Raw genomic sequence first — 17,054 nt, 5'->3', positions numbered from 1 at the left:
TAGTATTTACCAAGGCAAATTGGAACTTTGAGATATCTCAAGGACCCTTGAACAAATCTGAGCTAACTTGCTTGATTTTTTAATCAATCATGTCTATCGACCATCATAAATCATGAAGAGTGAAACAACCCCTTAGTAATATGACACTTAATGGAACCATTCTGCTCAAAACCTCATTTCTGAGGCAACACTCAACTCAGATCTCATTGATCCTTAGATAATTGTTTACTCTGAAATATGACTGAGTGAAGATTCAAGCAAATTACAAAACATCACATCCCATAACAGTGTAGCCACTAATTATTGAGAGAAAATAAAATCCTTCTTTATTCATAGTAATAGAAACATGTCTAAGCAGAGATTTACACACAAGTTTGCACTGCAATGGACAAACAAGTTTGGATAATATAGGTAGGTAGTTCTCCTGCATCGCAGATGCAAAGGTTATGAGCAAATCCGACTAGAACATGGAAACTAAAGACATCCACATCTATTGTGTGAGCCTCCTTTATTTAGGTAAAAGATACATTATCATCAGCCAGAACCCCGGCTACTAGCTCTAGTAAAAAATCCCCAGCTAAAACCCCAGCTACTAGCTCCATTAAAAACCCAGCCCCACCTACTAGCTCCATTAGAACCCTGGCTACTAGTTCTATTGCAGGGGAGGTCCACTGGAGCACCGCAATACATTGCCCACCAGCGGGCAACCAACATTTTCACATCTTTTCTATCCATATTCTCCTCTTCCCCGGTATAGTCCCACGGCTTTGAACCAGGGAGACAGAAGTGAACTGCCTTCACTCTGTCAAGCTCCACTTCCTCGGGGTGGCGCCAAAGCATTGGCAGTAGTAAGTTGTAGATATGGTGGAGTGGCTTCGAGATGTCTTTGAAGAACATGTTAAGGAAATCCTGCAGATTGAACCACAGAGACACACATGTGTGAAGATCTCTAATTTAGATCACGAAGCAGCCAACATATTTAATATTCATCAAGTATTTTGCATTCTACCTGCTCTGCAAACGGGGTAGGTGGTGTGACTTTAAGGGTGCGCAGGAGGCGGACATATGTGTGACGGGAAGGTTCAAAAATAAACATGCCACAATTTAGATAAGCAAGAGGTCTTTCACCCAGTTCTTGAGGCCATTGGACCACATGTGGACAAAGGACACCATCCATCTCACACAAGCAATCCATCACAGCATAGAAGATACCAGAAGGCATAGAAAAGAGGTTGTCCATATTGCCAAGCACTTGGATGTCTGCATCCAGGTAAATCATCTTCCAGTACTCCGTAAACTGAACAAATTATAAAAACACATCCTTCATTTTAATTTGGGTATATTATGTCTCTTACTATGCCTACTTATATAGTAAAAAATCTAATATCAATGAACTATATGGAAATAAATATATAAGAAGGGTACCGACTTTCTCAAAACACAGCTTAAACATGCATTTGTGAAAATTGTCCTAATGTAATAATCACCACACCTGAAAATTGATAAAAAAAAAGAAGAAAAAGCACTCGCTAGTTGAAAAGGCTCACCTTCCAAAGCCGAAGTTTACTGTAGTTGACAGCAAAATAATCCCTGGCAAATGAGCTCCCCTTGTTGCTGACAGGTGGGTGAACTGGTGTAATCTCACGAATGATACATCCCTGGTTCAAGAGCATGTTGCGATGATCCTCTGGCACATCAGGTAAAACTGCCACCACTAGTGGATAAGCTGCTTTCACCTTCTTTAATCCCTTTGCCAGACAAACAACACCTTTCACATAATCACCATCACCTGCCAAGAAAGTAACATATGCATAACTATGATAAAGTCTAGTTAGACTATCATCAGCCAAAGTTTTGTTTATAGTAATGACAACTTCATGATCCATTTGAGCTAAGTATTCTAAAAAAACAAGAATAATTTCTTAAGGAAGGAGATATTTTTGAAGCAGGTACAAGCACATATACTGATATGTATAGCTTCAATGGTGTGCATGTTCTCCGCTGGGTACTGCTTTTATAGTGAGTTGGGGCAGGAGCCATTACAAAGCCTAGCCACGTTTCAGAATTTTGTGCAAACGTATGAAAAAGGTGTCTGCGAATCACTATCTGGTCACGTTATTCACATTCCTCGTGTAGTACAAGATAAATCAACCGCTTGAAGGAAATTTAAGGCTATGCTTTTCTATCCCAATGTAGAGATAATGCAAGTCCTTACAGCCATGCTATGACTTCAACTAATTTTGTTGTTTATCAAGTTGTAACCGTCGAAAATAAATCTGGCACCAACCATTGGAATCATCTTCCAGTTTTGGCGCCTCTCGAAAGCAATTAAAAAGTGCTAAAATAAAAGTCATTTCGTCGAAAGCATTTATATTGGTGATTTATTTGGAAATATCTTGGTTTGAATTGCTAGTTACTATGGCTGTGAAAGCTCCAATGCAGTAAGAACTAATTGCCTCACATGTTATTAGACATGTAAATTCTAAAAGGAGGTTAAGATTAAATGAAAATGTATACACTTGAATTTGTGGAAAGGATGTTGCAAGTGCTTTTACACAAACTAGCGGGATGGTACGTGTGACACACACACACACACGAAGTATTGGGTTAATGGAGTAGATAAATATGTAAAAATAGATAACATTTTCAAAATCTTGAAGAATTTCAGATATGAAAAAAAAAACATCACATAAAACCTATTCATTTTTAATTACATTACTATCTTTACAACATAACAAGCATTTAAAATCACAATTCATGAAAATACAAATTTATAATGATAATTGATGAATTGATAAATCTATTACATTAAATTGAAGTATATAATATGGATATAATAATAGGCAAACCAAAACAAGGCTTCTTTATAATAGGTATAGATTAATTATTATTCACTTATCTTTTTTCAAACAAAATTATTGCAAACCCTTACATAATGCTGCTAGATGTCCAATTTTTTTTTCTGAGTTATGATTTGCGTGAGCTAGGAAAATTAGTAGATTTATGGAAAGGAATAACCAAAGTCCATCTTCAATTGACAATATAGAGACTATCAGCAACTTCAAACATCCAAAAAACTACTGTATGATGAGAGCCTTTAACATAATCTGAAGCTTGAAATGAATTTTATTTATTTCCATTAACTTAATGTGTTGAGTAATCAGAGATTAACATAGAAAGCATCACAGTCTAATATTGAATTACTGAGAAACAGTTTAACTCTATGAACAATACCTAGGTCTAGTAGTCTTAAAATCTTGAACTTTAGTTAGTGCTGTAAATATAGCACGACCTCTTTAACGCAACATCCAGACACTAACTTCTGTTTCCTATTAAAACTTATCACGTTTTAATTGCCAAAAAAAGAGTAGTGATATAATTGCTACAACCTAGAAGTCATGTTGTAATTACAGAACTAATCAAAGTTCATAGTTTTAAAGCTTGTAACTTTAAAAAGCACCACAGATAAGCATGAAGATTACTATCAGAGAGAGCTCATGTTAGACATATAAGCAAAGGGAGAGGGGTGTGGGGTTACTATATGCAACCAGCATTTATAGAAAAAAGAATTTTAGATGAATTCAGAAAATCGAGAAACCTGCAAATTTGCATTAAATAGATTTTAGAAAATCAATAAACCTGCAACATAATATAAGAGATCCATTTTGAATTTAGTTTCCTGTTTCAAAATACTGTCATTGAGCCACTTTAAGGGAGGTATGATATATGGACCACTGATCATGCAAAAGATGCATGAGAGCAACAGAAGGGAAGATTTTTTCCATTTTTTACTTTGGAATTAATCTGTATTTTAACCAAACCACCTAAAATGATGAAAAAACTCAGTAAGAAAGGGCTGGAGGATGTACAATGTGGTCATGACTATAAGTAGATTAACATATATTAGTCATAAAGCAATTAACAAGACAACCTATTTCAACTAATCGAATTCCTCAAGAACTTTCGACTATGTTAGACCGTACACAGATCACTGTGACGATCATATGAAGCAGGAGAAGAAGCAATATTGAAATAGAGAATGTCATGTAGCAACTAGTTGAATGCTACATAGCAATTGATCACAATGACTAAACCAAAAAAAAAACAGGATTATAAAATAAAATCACACACATAAGGATTAGAAGCATTTAAAAATTAATCTTAAATATGCATTGTAATTATCCAAAGGATGAAACAATTGGCACTTTTTAGAAGTATTCCGGTGAAATTCTGGGTTAAAAATGGTAAAATAAACCCCCAATAAGTGAAGAGTTACATAGATGATGGAGATTGATAGCTTGTCTTCGAAAAGGGCGACCTGGAAACTCCGATTACCTGAACATGGATAAAAACACTAAATTATCAGAAATACTCTCACATATAGGGTTCAACAAGGAAAATTTTCGAAGCAAAAAACAATATTAAAAAGACACCTCAAGTTTCTGGAAATAAGCAGAAGGTTTTTTCCTGATATTCCGATCGCCGGAGATGAAAAATCACCGGCGCCATCAATTTCATATGCATACTTTGTGTGGACTGATTTGAATTCGTAATTCAGGCTGTTTAGCACTATAATAATAATAATAATAATAATAATAATAATAATAATAATAATAATAATAATAATAATAATAATAATAATAATAATAATAATAATAATAATAATAATAATAATAGTCATAAGTAATTAATACACAATAATAATATATATAGTTTGAATATTTTTATTTTATTATTATTGTTGTACACACTTTTATTATTATATCCAATCAATACAAACTATTAGTAATGACAAAAGAAAAAAGAATAGTCCTAATTGTAGTATTAATTTATCGTTATATTTTACCCAAATAAAAAAATTATAAATATTTTAAATACATTTTTAGGTTATGATTTTAACATTTTTTATCCATACGTTACTTCTGTTTAGTTATTCAATTATTTCAATTAAATTCTTTCTCTATAAATTTTTATATACATTTGTGAATCTATGGACAATTATTTGATAATTTATCAATTTATTGGATAATTACTCGATAAAATCTTTTATGCTATCCACACAGTATGTCTACGAGGTTGGTCATATGCTAATTACTCGATAAAATCTTTTATCCTATTGTCGTATTTTATTTTTTATCGTTCCACTATTGTTGAATCATTTATTTTTCTTTATAGCAAAAAAATTAATACATTTAATCTTTATATTTTATTAACTCTCACTTTGTTCTATATTTAATTACTATTTATTTTATTATTTCTTTTACTATCTCATACTATTATCTTACTAAACGCTTATTTTTTTAATTTATATGATCAAAATAAACTGAAGGATGTACCAATAAATTGTTGAAACTATAGAAGGTAACATTCGCACGAATCTTGTGATTATTTCAAGTTTAAGATTCGGAGGTATGACCCTCAATTTAAAATACACATGTCATCATATGATTGGTTCTATATTTGGTTTATTGTGTCGAATTTTTTATTCCCCGGAGTCATTTTCTCATTTCTATTTGATTATATTTTTATTAATAGGTTTTGTTATTTATTTTTTTATTATTTTTTCTCCATTTAATTTGTAATTTAGTTTGTTTATTTTGTATGCATTTCTTTATTTTTCAAAAAAAATTATGACACGCTTCAATAATACAAAAATTTAGTAATTTATATCATAAATTCAAAATATACAATAATTTACACTTGCTCAATGAATTCAACTTGTGTATTGGTATTTCTAAATTCAAGTTATGTATTGGTATTTCTATTTAATAATAAGATCAACTCAACAATATATTACTGGTAAATTTCTTAGCTAAATCACTTTAATAATTAAAAGATATATTATCTATGCACAAAAGTATTTCATCTTTAATAGTTTGATACGTCTATATAGGTGCTTGATTTGTTTCATATCAGTTAAAAAAATGTTCTCATTAAATTCTCTTGCTTTCAGTTATTACTATCTTCTTAGTATAGATGAATTTGATGAGGTATGCACTTACGTCTGCTCAATAAATTCAAGTTATATATGTATATTTCAATTTAACAAAGACCAATTCTATTAAATATGTATATTTATTCCTTAAGTCATTTTTTATAAGCAATATAGTTCATGCATAATAGTTTGGTACGTCAATATTGACGCTTATAAAAGTACCTTCATCAAAAATTAAATTTCAGTTACTACTATAGTATTAATGAATTTGATGATGTATACATTTACACTTGCTCAATAAATCCAAGTTATATATTGATAATTTTTTCTAATAATAAGTTTGATTCAACAAAATACTACTATAGTAAATTTCTTACCTAAATCGCTTTTAATAATTAAAAAGATATCATCTATGCACAAAAGTAGTTCATCTTTAATAATATGGTACGTCTATAATGGTGCTTGATTCTTTCGTATCAGTTACAAAATTATCTTCATTAAATTCTTTTGCTTTCAGTTAGAGCATCCACAATGGTGGTGAGAGTGAAGGCCGCCGTCCGTGCCAGCGGCGAGGACGAGGACCGCCGCTGCTGCTCGATGCATCGAGCAGCGCCGTGCCAGCGAGCAGGCGACGTGGCGGCTTATGATTGGGCAACGACATAGCCGTTGCCTTTGAATTATTTTTTTTATTTTAAAAATCATTTTTAAATTATATAAATTGATTTTTAAAAAAATTCCAAATCCCAAAAATATGGACGTTTTTTTCCCGTTTTTTCTGAATTTTTTTGATTTTTTTTTATTTTTTCCCCCAAAATCATCTATAAATACACACATTCATCATCCATTTATCACATCAATTCATCTCCCATTCACAATCAACTACAAGAAGACCTAATCAAACACATGTGGGCGAAATTCGGCAACGCGTAGTGGTTTTTTTAATTTTTAGTATTTTAATTATGTAATTTTTAATTTTTTAGGATTTTAATTATGTCTTTTTTATTTTATTTGTCATTTGTAATATTATTTAGGTTTTTTTAATGAATTTTAGTATTATTGAAATGTTATTGTTTAATTGATTTTTAAATTAATTGTGCTCGTCCTTGCGGAAGAGCACAGCTGTGGGTGTTGTGCTCTTGCCAGAGAGCAGGCAGAAAAAGTGAGGCCGGGCCTACAACCGTGCCGCTGGCAAAAGCACGGTTGTGGATGCGGTTACTACTATCTTAGTACAGATGAATTTGCTTATGTATGCACTGACGCTTGCTCAATAAATTCAAATTATATATGTATATTCTATTTAATAACAAGATCAATTTATTAAATGGAGAGTAGTAAATTTCTTGGTTAAGTCAATTTTCACAAATAGCTCATGCATAATAGTTTGCAATGTTTTAAAAACCGGACCGGCAAGCGAACCGGCGACGTTACTGGTTCACGGTTCAACCGGTCCAACCGGTCGAACCACCGGTCTAACCGTTTTACTGCTGCAAATATATATAAAAATATATTAAATTTAGTAAATGATTTACAATTAATAATATATCACAAAACATTAAACCTTATAGATAATTAGTGATGTATAAATGTAAATAATATTAAAATTTAGTAAATATATTCAGATATATATACTTAATATTAGTTAGTCTAGATAAAAAATTTAATATTTCATGTATTAAAGTAGATAATGTTTATATTAATTTAAGAAAATTTATTTCATAAAATAATATATAATTAAATATGAATTAAGTACTTATTAATTAGTTTGGATAAGATTATTCATTAATGTCAATAGCTAGGGTATATAAATTAAGTATGTAATACTATAAAAAATTTATTTATAGTAAATAATGAATCTTATATGGTACTAATAATAATATAGGTGGTAAGTAGAGTATCATTCAAAAAGGATGATAATTATATATATTATAATTAACAATTATATTAAAGAATAATAAAATTAAAATGAATTATTAGTTTTTGTAGATAAAATTAATGGTTAATGTATAAAAATATTTAATGTTCAAATTGTTCAATGAGCCCATGTGGTGGAGTGGTAGAGGTCTTCTTAGTAGAGGTCTTCTTAACTAGAAGAGAAGTCATGAGTTCAACCTCTACCAACAACAAATTTTAAAAAATTTTGAAAAAAATAGAAAACCGGTTTTCGGTTCACAGTCCAACCGGTCCGACCGGCCGGTTCCACCTGTTCAATGCAGTGGTGGTTTAAAAGGGTGAACCGGACCGGACTACCTACCGGTTCGCGGTCCGACCGGTCGAGCTGGCCGGTCCGGTCCAGTTTTTAAAACATTGATAGTTTTGTACATCAATATTGATACTTGATTTCTTTTATATCAATTGTAAAAGTATCCTCATTAAATTATCTTGTTTTCATTTGTTACTATCTTCTAAGTAAATATGAATTGAAGATATATGCACTTACGTTTGCTCAATAAATTCACGTTATATATGTATATTTTCATTTAATAATAAGACCAGTTCCACATAATAGTAATTTCTTGCTTAAATTACTTTTCATAAGTAATACTTGTTCATGATTAATAATTTGATACGTCTATATTGATGCTTGATTTCTTTTGAATCAGTTAAAAAGTGCAATTATTAAGTTCGCTTAGTTTCAATTATTACTATCTTCTAACTACATAAATATTCGATGATGTATGCTCAATAAATCCGATGATGTATGCACTTACGTCTACTCAATAAATTCGATGATGTATGATGCACTTACGTCTGCTCAATAAATTCAAGTGATACATGTATATTTCCATTTTAATAACAAGATCGATTCATAATATAATAAACTTTATGCTTAATTCACATTCCATAAGTATTAGTTCATGCTTAATTCACTTTTCATAAGGAGTAGTTCATGTTTAACAGTTTGGTACTTCTATATTAATGTTTGATTTCTTTTATATAAGTATAAAAGTGTCTTCATTAAATCGTCTTGTTTTCAGTTACTACTATTTTCTTATTACGTATGAATTTGATGATGTATACACTTATGTTTGCTCAACAAATTCACGTTATATATGTATATTTTTACTTTATAATTAGACCAATTCCATAAAATAGTAAATTTTTTGCTTAAATCACTTTTCATAAGTAATACTGTACTAGTTCATGTTTAATAGTTTGGTGCGTCTCTATTGATCTTGATTACTTTTGTATCAATTAAACCGTTAAATTTTCTTACTTTACTATCTTTTGTGTAAGATGAATTTGATGATGTATGCACTTATGTCTGCTCAATAAATACAAGTTATATATGCATACTTCCATTTAATAACAAGTCAAGGCTGATTCATAAAATAGTAAACTTCCTGCATAATTCACTTTTCTTTATTCTAAGAACCGTGTACCCGTATGAATCAAAATTGTTCATCTTCATATTCAAACAATGCGTAAAAAACGTGATAAATTAGAACTCAATTTGATTCACATCAAATATTGGACGCGAAGTCAATATTATTCAACTATAATGACGGATTATAATATTCTGATTGAATTAAAATAAATTGTGATTTCAATTTAATTAGTTAAAAGTTCACCAGGTCAGCCCATTCTCCAATCTCCAATCTCCATGGATCTCTAATTTGGTCGATAATAACTTTATACTCCTCCATCCCACCCCCTCCGTGCCATAGTAGTTTGTATATCAAATTCGAACTACACGTATCAAATTGTGTACTCCCTCCATTCCATAGTAGTAAAAGCATTTGGCACGGAAATTAAGAAAAAGCGTAGTTATTCGAACTTGCATGTAGTTCGAATTTAATACAAACTTAAAATAATTCGAATTTTACGAAAATGACTCAAACTTTTAGAAATACAAAATTCATAAGTCATACTACATCTATAATAAATACTATCACAATTTAATACATTAAGAGTGTAATTTTTTAAATAACAAAATAAATACTCCTAAATAATAATAATAATAGGGGAAAATGGCGTAAAGTTAGGCAGTGCGTGATTGTCACCAGCTCCTCACGACTTTCTCGTCTCTCTTACGAATCCTATTATTTCTCATCTATTTTAGTACACTATATGGAGGTGTTCGGTTCACAAAATTGTATCCCAGAATTAAATATATAGTGTGTTTGGTTAATGAGATTCAATCCTATGTGGATAATCATGGAATAATTAGTCATAACTAACCCCCTTATGACTAAAATAATCACACAACTAAATCCTAGATTATATCTTAGTATTATTTAATCTAGGAAACCGAACACCACCTATGAATTGACGGTATAAGTACTAGAAATTATTTCGAAGTTTAAATTGGGTGTTAGGCAGAGACCCAATATATGATCCAAAATTAGGACGTGAATTGAATGAATAAGCAAAAATCAGATGTTGAGTTGCATAATTCACCCAAGGCTTGCAATCCACTAAACTTTCTATAATTCACCCAAGGCCTGCAATCCACTTCTTAAAGCACTGCAAATAATACGCCTGCGTAAGATTTAGGTGGTGTTTTTTTGCATCAAGTTTTGAAGATACGCCTGTAGGTGTGTATGTAGATCAGGAACATTTCCATTAGAAATCTCCCAACCTTTACAAATGGATATATAGAGTATAAAAAATGATAAGTACTTGTTGAGGGCATAAATTGTCACTCTTCAATTTCTTTAAAAATGGCGGTAATAGATACAAGAACAAATTGATAATTTTTTATTTTATGCCCCGTTCATTGGAGGGGATGTTCGCCGTTTGTTGATTTTATGCCTACCTCATCTCCCAGACTGTTTTTCGTGCACTTCATTGAAGGTAGTACTAAATCACCAATACTATTTTTTTGTGGACGGAGGGAGCAGAATTTTTTATATTGGCCAAATTTGATAATTAACTTGCTATTGTCTAAAAAATAAATACAATAAACCATGGATGGATCATGTATGCCTAGGGCATCATATTGTGCAAAAACAACAAATTTTCATACTGAGATTTAATTGATGATTGAGTGTTCACAAATGTACAGAGAAGATCAATACTCAACATACAAAAAATTGAAAGAAAAATTCAACAAGAGTAAAAAGAGATGGTGTTTTGTTCTAGGACTGAAGAACAAGAGACTTTCCCAGAATAATGTCATCAGTTGAGAAATCAGCTTCTTTCCTGAATGTCCCTCTGCCAAAGTCTAGGTTGTAGGAATCTGTAAGACCTTCCACCAGATCGAACTCTGGCGTCCATCCCAGCAAGCTCTTCGCCTTGTCAATCGATGCAAAGAAATGCTGCATTCAAACATATATAAAACAACCATCTAAGCAATCTTTGCAATGCACAAAATAGTACTAACAACAGATATGCCATAGTTTCTTTGTGTACCTGGTCCCGGAAAGGGAATGGCTTCTTCTTGCCGAAATCAAACTCTTTAGGGTTGTAGTGAACTATCTCAGGCTCAGGGAATCCACCAGCCTGTCAATGTATCTGTGTTTAGTAGTAATAAATTATGACTCTTTTATGCAAGTGCATTTTGTGAGGATTACCTTAGCACATGCCCTTGCTAGACCATCAAAGGTGACATATTTATCTCCAGAGATGTTGAAAACTTCCCTGCTTGCTTTTGGATTGCCAAGCACCTTGATGAAGGCGGTTGCAAGGTCCTGAAAAGTTCGGATACGAAAGAATGAAGTTGGCCTTGAGTAGAAGTTGCATTAGAAAGATTATAGTGAAGTGGACATGGTTAGACACCTTGACATGACCAAGCTGTGTGATCTGTATGCCTGAGTTGGGTACAGGGATGGGACGGCCTGCTTTCAGGCGGTGGAAGAACCATTCCTCAACGGGGTTGTAGTTCAATGGCCCATAGATGTAGACTGGCCTTATAGAAGTCCAGTTCACATCTCTTGATGCCAGCAAGCTTTCCGTCTCGAGCTTGCCCTTGTGTCTACTCTTTGGGTCAACTGCATCGACCTTCAATCAAGTGTGCGATTTTCTCAGATCAGATGCTAAGATATGTAAGTGATTAGAGTTTGATTCTAAACAAGATATAGTCAGACCTCATAATGTGGAGGATAATCAGTTTTGAGGTAAACTCCAGCTGAAGAGCAGTATATGTACCTGTAAAGTGTAAACACACACACAACACTCAGAAATAAAACCAACAATATAATCCAAGATGGTAAAATAAAAAGCTTACTGTTCAAGGTTTGGTAGAGCATCAAGTATAGGTTCAACTTCAACTGCTTCACGGCCTATTAATTAACGAAATGTGAGGGAGAAGTTCCACAACAAGAAAATGAAACAAGAGAGAGATTGACACACACCGTTGATGTCATATACAACATCAAAACCTTCTGCTGCGAGGCTGGTCTTGACAAAATCAAAGTCTTGTCTGTCTCCCTTCAAGTGTAATATCTACAAGAACCACAACAAAAGTGAAGAAGTGTACATTCTCTGATGATGTTATTCAGATGGAAGCTAGTATACCTTGGAGGAGAAATCAGAGAAGTCAGCCTCGGATTCACCGGGCAGCTGTTGAGCTATTGGAGCTTTTCCTCTGGTGAAAAGTGTGACCTGACACATGAACACGATCAACACAGAATCATCGATGGTGATCATGCTAGAAAGCAGATGAGAATGAGTAGAACCTGATGGCCTTCTTTGACGAGGAGTCTGGATAAGAATATGCCAATGAACCGAGTGCCCCCCATTATAAGGATTTTCTTGGCACTCGATGCACTAACGCGTAATGCTCCTTTCGGCTGCCATACTTTCCTCCTCAACTGCACCAAAATCTTAGTTAGAATCCATGACCATAAGCAAAGAATGCCATTTTGAGTATACCTGGACTGAGGAGGTAAGTCTTGCGCCGTTGAAGTCGGATAGAGAAGAAGACAGGACGGTGGAAGACGGTTGTCTGTGCTGCACTACCACCAGACTTGCCATAATGAATATCAACCACCGTGATCAGTTGGTTCACTCAAATGGCCCATAAACATTTTATGGGGTTATTATTCAGGGCTCTGTGATTCTTACAATAGGGATAAGACAAGCCCACACTCTAACCACAACCTTCATTATATCCACATTTTCCCTCTATCTTGGTCTTGTTTCAACATCCAAACTGGATTGCTACTGTCTTAAGACGATTTTGCCCCTAACTTTATTTCATGCCCAGAATTCGTCAAATAATTAAGTTAAATATTATGTCAAGAATTGAATTGGATAAAGCTCAAGCTGGGTATAAAATTCACTTATCCCACAAAATTTAGTTGCTAGCTTAATATTTCTTTGATCAAATGTAATAGTACTAAAGTAGATGTTAAAGTGTAATAGTATCTCCAATTCCATAGAATGAGAACAAATGAAAAGACCCAAAAAAAGGCGATCCTAATAAACAAGATGTCCCTTTGCTTTTACGTATTACAAAACCTTCTGATATCAAAATGGTACACAGACATGCACTTTCCTCTGTCTACACCAGTATATGAGCAACACTTCCACATATATGACCACATTTAATGTTCATTTACACGATAAACAAATAAAATCTGCTTGACTGCATATCGCTTCTCCTCTGATTGATAGTGTAAGCAACTCAAACGACACTAAATGCTGACTGAATGGTAGACTGGAAACGAGAAGCAATGGTCTGGGAAGCAAATTGCTGAAGCTGCTTCTTAGCATCTGCAAGACAAAAGGTGAACCGAGTAAAAGCATATCATGGACAGAAATAATTAGACGAATATTTTGACTTTCCGGGTTTAAAGTTAAGACTCAAATTTGCATGAATTATTCTCTGGTCAAAAAAAGAACTTGGCAGGCTACAACAAAAATGGAGAGTGTAAAAGTAGATAATGTGTGTAAAAAACAAAACATCCAACGTTTAAGTGTATCACCAATAGCAAGATAATGCAAGTAGAGGCATCAGCAGCAGTCAAAGTAATTTATGCACTAAGCAGAAGAGTGTGCACATTCATACAGAAAGCAAGTAAAAACAGTTGTGGACAAGTCACTAAAGTAGAATTGTAAAATCCAACACTTGAGATATGCATCCATCGTAGACGAACCTTTCCGACATTTAGTGAAGCCGATGATATTAGCAATGCTAAGGGTCAAGCACACACCAACAACGAGAAGATAATCAGCTTGGAACCTAATCAATGAGAATATGGCAAAAAAGATCCATGCAACCGCCTGCCAAGAAAATATATAAATTTTCAATTAATTAGCAAAATATAAGGAAGATCAGATGATATTAAATAGAAAAGGCTTCACATGCAAAAAGATTTATGGTTGATGTTGAAGAATTGACAACTCAAGAATTACACACACCATTCATTGATATGTAAATCCTTATTTGGCTAACCTTTGTAACATAATCATCTATATACATCATTCTTTTCTTTCCAACTAAATTATATCTGTATGGTAGCTTAACTCTAGAGTCTTTATTTACCGTAATGTATAAGGTCCACCAGAACAGCCATGAATCCTTCTTGTTCATTCGAGCCATTGACTGAATAAAATGGAAACAATGGGTAAACATGTTTGTGGGAGAGTAGAACAGATTCCATGTATTCAAGACTTCAAGTGGAAAAATATCCTCACCTCTTGGTCAAGGCATTCAAATTTCCATACACTCTCACCGTCGTCATTGATTTCATTCCACCACCTGAGGCCCACTAAGATGCGACCGCTTACATTCTTGACAACCCAAAAATCAAGTGCAGCTAGAAGTACAGTGACCACAAATATGATGACAAAATTATCCACAAATAGGGCTGAAAGAATATAAAAGGCCAAGGCAGCACCCTAGAAAGAAGTCACTTTCACGGCATTAGAATATAAACAAATTCAAGAGCAAAATAGAAGACAACAACCAAACTAAAAAAGTCAGAACGACAAAATGAATTAACCTTGAAAAGCACATGGAAGAAGCATATTTGTGGATGAGCATAATTCTCCCCTTGAGGCTGTAGATGAAGAAAGCAGGAAAAAATTAGTTATCTGCATTTTTGCACTTCTCTCGACTATTTCTCATCCCCATATTCTTATATTCCTCTGGGGTGGAGGTAATAGAAGAGTGAAGGCAGATAACAAATTTATTTACTTTAAAAATTCCTTATCTATAATATTTTATCTAGATCCATGTAATCAAAATGGCTATAAGGATGTGAAACAGATTAACTTTTACTTCTAGGATGCCTACAATTTCTGTCTGAACCTATAGTTAAATGTACTCCTACTACTTTGTAATAGTTCTAGAAATTGAGGAATGTGCAATCAACAAATTGCAGAAGTTGATGAACTTATACAAGAAAACACAGGGTACATGAAGACATCCTAAAGATGTCCATATCATTCACTTTAAAATTGAAAATGAATTATATATAATTTTAAAATGAATTATATATATGCAAACTTGCAAAGCATCTCAAATTTATGGTTCACCGTAGTATTTCAGTAAGATGGAATGGAATATAAGAAGGTCTCACTTCACTAAGAACAGAAGGAACTACAATTGACATAAGAGATTATTCTTGAAGAAAATGCTGTTGAATTAACAAAACCAGATATGGATGCCTATATTCCAACTCATGACTTTTATGAATAAGAAAGAACATGTAAAAAGGGCCATCACATGCATTAGCTAAAGAATGGAGTCCTTTGCAAATCATTAAATTACAAAAGCACTTCAAGTTGAACCTCTAGTACTTAAAAGAGGAGGGGGCTCATATGTGTTCGACTCAGTTAGTTAAGCCATCTACAGATCAGCAAAGTATAAAATAAGGCATGTCTAATAATTCATTGGCTATGTTCCTTAAGTTAACTCTCAATGAGAAATATACCATGACATAATGCTGATTGGTGGCACATAGTTAACAACTGCAAATCTATCACAACATAGTTTTGCATGACCCTGAAACATATTATCTTCATCTGCTACCTTCACATATCTGAAGCCTTAGCCTCCCAAATCAATTTAACTTCTTTTTTCAGGCAGAGTGGATCAAAGAAGTTCTAAAACTCCCCATGTATCAATAACCGTTACAAAGACCTATCACTAACAAGAAAAAATGAAGATAGCTAGCCCTTAACAGGATAATCCCTAGTCAATGAGCCATTTCACCAAAACCCATACACCATGAATATTCTCCAATGCATCAAAGCCTTATAACTGAAACCTTTCAAAATCAACAGAAATGACACCCTAAGATTCCGATCTTGCCATGGCGGGATTGAAACTGACCGCGAACAAGAAATGCAGCTTATAAGACAAGTTAAATTAACCTATCCATGCTACAGTATAATAACCTAATTAGTCGCAACAACAATCACAATATTCATCATCCATAACCCCCAACTCGGAAAATTTACATAAACAATTGAATAATTGAAAAACGACAGAATAAATGTAAAGAAATCAACTTACTGGATTAAGATCCATGCTTTGGGGATTTACGATTTGCAAGATCTCCTTCAATTCCGACTCTTGAGATAGGTGTTGTTGATAGGCGTGTGTTGATGTTCAAGTCTAGTTGAACAAATTCAGAAATACTGAGCTTTGGGATTTGGGTGGTGAATTTCTAATCATAATTTGGCCCCAATAGTTATGAGATACGTCAAATAACCCCCTAAGTTCTTTGTATTTACGAATTCAATCCCCCTTTTATGTTGCATGCATAATCCACGTACGTGCATGCAACAATTCGCGGAATAGCCGCGTTATGAAATGAAGGAATAAGGGTCGTATGCGGATAATAATAGGTCCACGTGGACGTCCGAGCTGGCATGGGAAGGGGAGTACGTGAGTTCGGCACCGAGCTGGCATGGGAAGGGGAGTACGTGAGTTCGGCACCGAGCTGGCATAGGAAGGGGAGTACGTGAGTTCGGCACCGAGCTGGCATGGGAAGGGGAGTACGTGAGTTCGGCACCGAGGAATATAGGTGGATGCGGTGTGCATTGCGTGAACTATAAGAAGGGGGACCACACTCTCATTTTGTTATGTTAGTTATGTGATTGTTGATTTGGGCTAGGATCCGTGATCCGTAGCAATTAGGAGTTTCATTCTCATTGTTATCGTTATTGCTTTGTTGTTGCTATTTGTAATTCCTCTTTTGCAATTTACATTCGATTACCCAGATCT

The 17,054-nt window shown here is 33.6% G+C and overlaps 3 protein-coding genes across 5 annotated transcripts; all 3 read right to left on the bottom strand.

The window, feature by feature from the left end:
- Positions 1 to 303: 303 nt before the first annotated feature.
- Positions 304 to 4,537, bottom strand: LOC121758868 (galactinol synthase 1-like). Of its 2 annotated transcripts, XM_042154286.1 has the most exons (5): positions 4,434 to 4,537; positions 1,954 to 4,335; positions 1,548 to 1,789; positions 1,010 to 1,297; positions 304 to 909 (listed from the first exon to the last, which is right to left on the bottom strand). In XM_042154286.1, the coding sequence occupies exons 2-5, from the start codon at positions 1,991 to 1,993 to the stop codon at positions 535 to 537; spliced, it is 945 nt and encodes a 314-aa protein (XP_042010220.1). In that variant the 5' UTR covers positions 1,994 to 4,335; positions 4,434 to 4,537; the 3' UTR covers positions 304 to 534. The 2 variants fall into 2 exon arrangements, with proteins under 2 accessions (XP_042010220.1, XP_042010219.1); XM_042154285.1 differs by having other exon boundaries at positions 1,548 to 4,335.
- Positions 4,538 to 10,877: 6,340 nt separating this feature from the next.
- LOC121759342 (chloroplast stem-loop binding protein of 41 kDa b, chloroplastic) lies at positions 10,878 to 12,936 on the bottom strand. The gene is made up of 10 exons (XM_042154897.1): positions 12,749 to 12,936; positions 12,553 to 12,687; positions 12,392 to 12,478; positions 12,229 to 12,319; positions 12,102 to 12,156; positions 11,962 to 12,022; positions 11,654 to 11,875; positions 11,449 to 11,565; positions 11,288 to 11,377; positions 10,878 to 11,193 (listed from the first exon to the last, which is right to left on the bottom strand). The coding sequence occupies exons 1-10, from the start codon at positions 12,848 to 12,850 to the stop codon at positions 11,014 to 11,016; spliced, it is 1,140 nt and encodes a 379-aa protein (XP_042010831.1). The 5' UTR covers positions 12,851 to 12,936; the 3' UTR covers positions 10,878 to 11,013.
- Positions 12,937 to 13,295: 359 nt separating this feature from the next.
- LOC121759343 (Golgi apparatus membrane protein-like protein ECHIDNA) lies at positions 13,296 to 16,491 on the bottom strand. Of its 2 annotated transcripts, XM_042154899.1 has the most exons (6): positions 16,341 to 16,491; positions 14,824 to 14,880; positions 14,516 to 14,719; positions 14,364 to 14,423; positions 13,975 to 14,101; positions 13,296 to 13,591 (listed from the first exon to the last, which is right to left on the bottom strand). In XM_042154899.1, exons 1-6 carry the CDS (start codon positions 16,353 to 16,355, stop codon positions 13,503 to 13,505), a joined length of 552 nt encoding a protein of 183 aa, XP_042010833.1. In that variant the 5' UTR covers positions 16,356 to 16,491; the 3' UTR covers positions 13,296 to 13,502. The 2 variants fall into 2 exon arrangements, with proteins under 2 accessions (XP_042010833.1, XP_042010832.1); XM_042154898.1 differs by having other exon boundaries at positions 13,296 to 14,101.
- Between the last annotated feature and the right edge of the window lie 563 nt (positions 16,492 to 17,054).

Source organism: Salvia splendens, chromosome 12 (genome assembly GCF_004379255.2).
Source record: "Salvia splendens isolate huo1 chromosome 12, SspV2, whole genome shotgun sequence".
Taxonomy (NCBI): Eukaryota; Viridiplantae; Streptophyta; class Magnoliopsida; order Lamiales; family Lamiaceae; genus Salvia; species Salvia splendens.
This window is presented reverse-complemented; position numbering and strand designations above follow the sequence as displayed.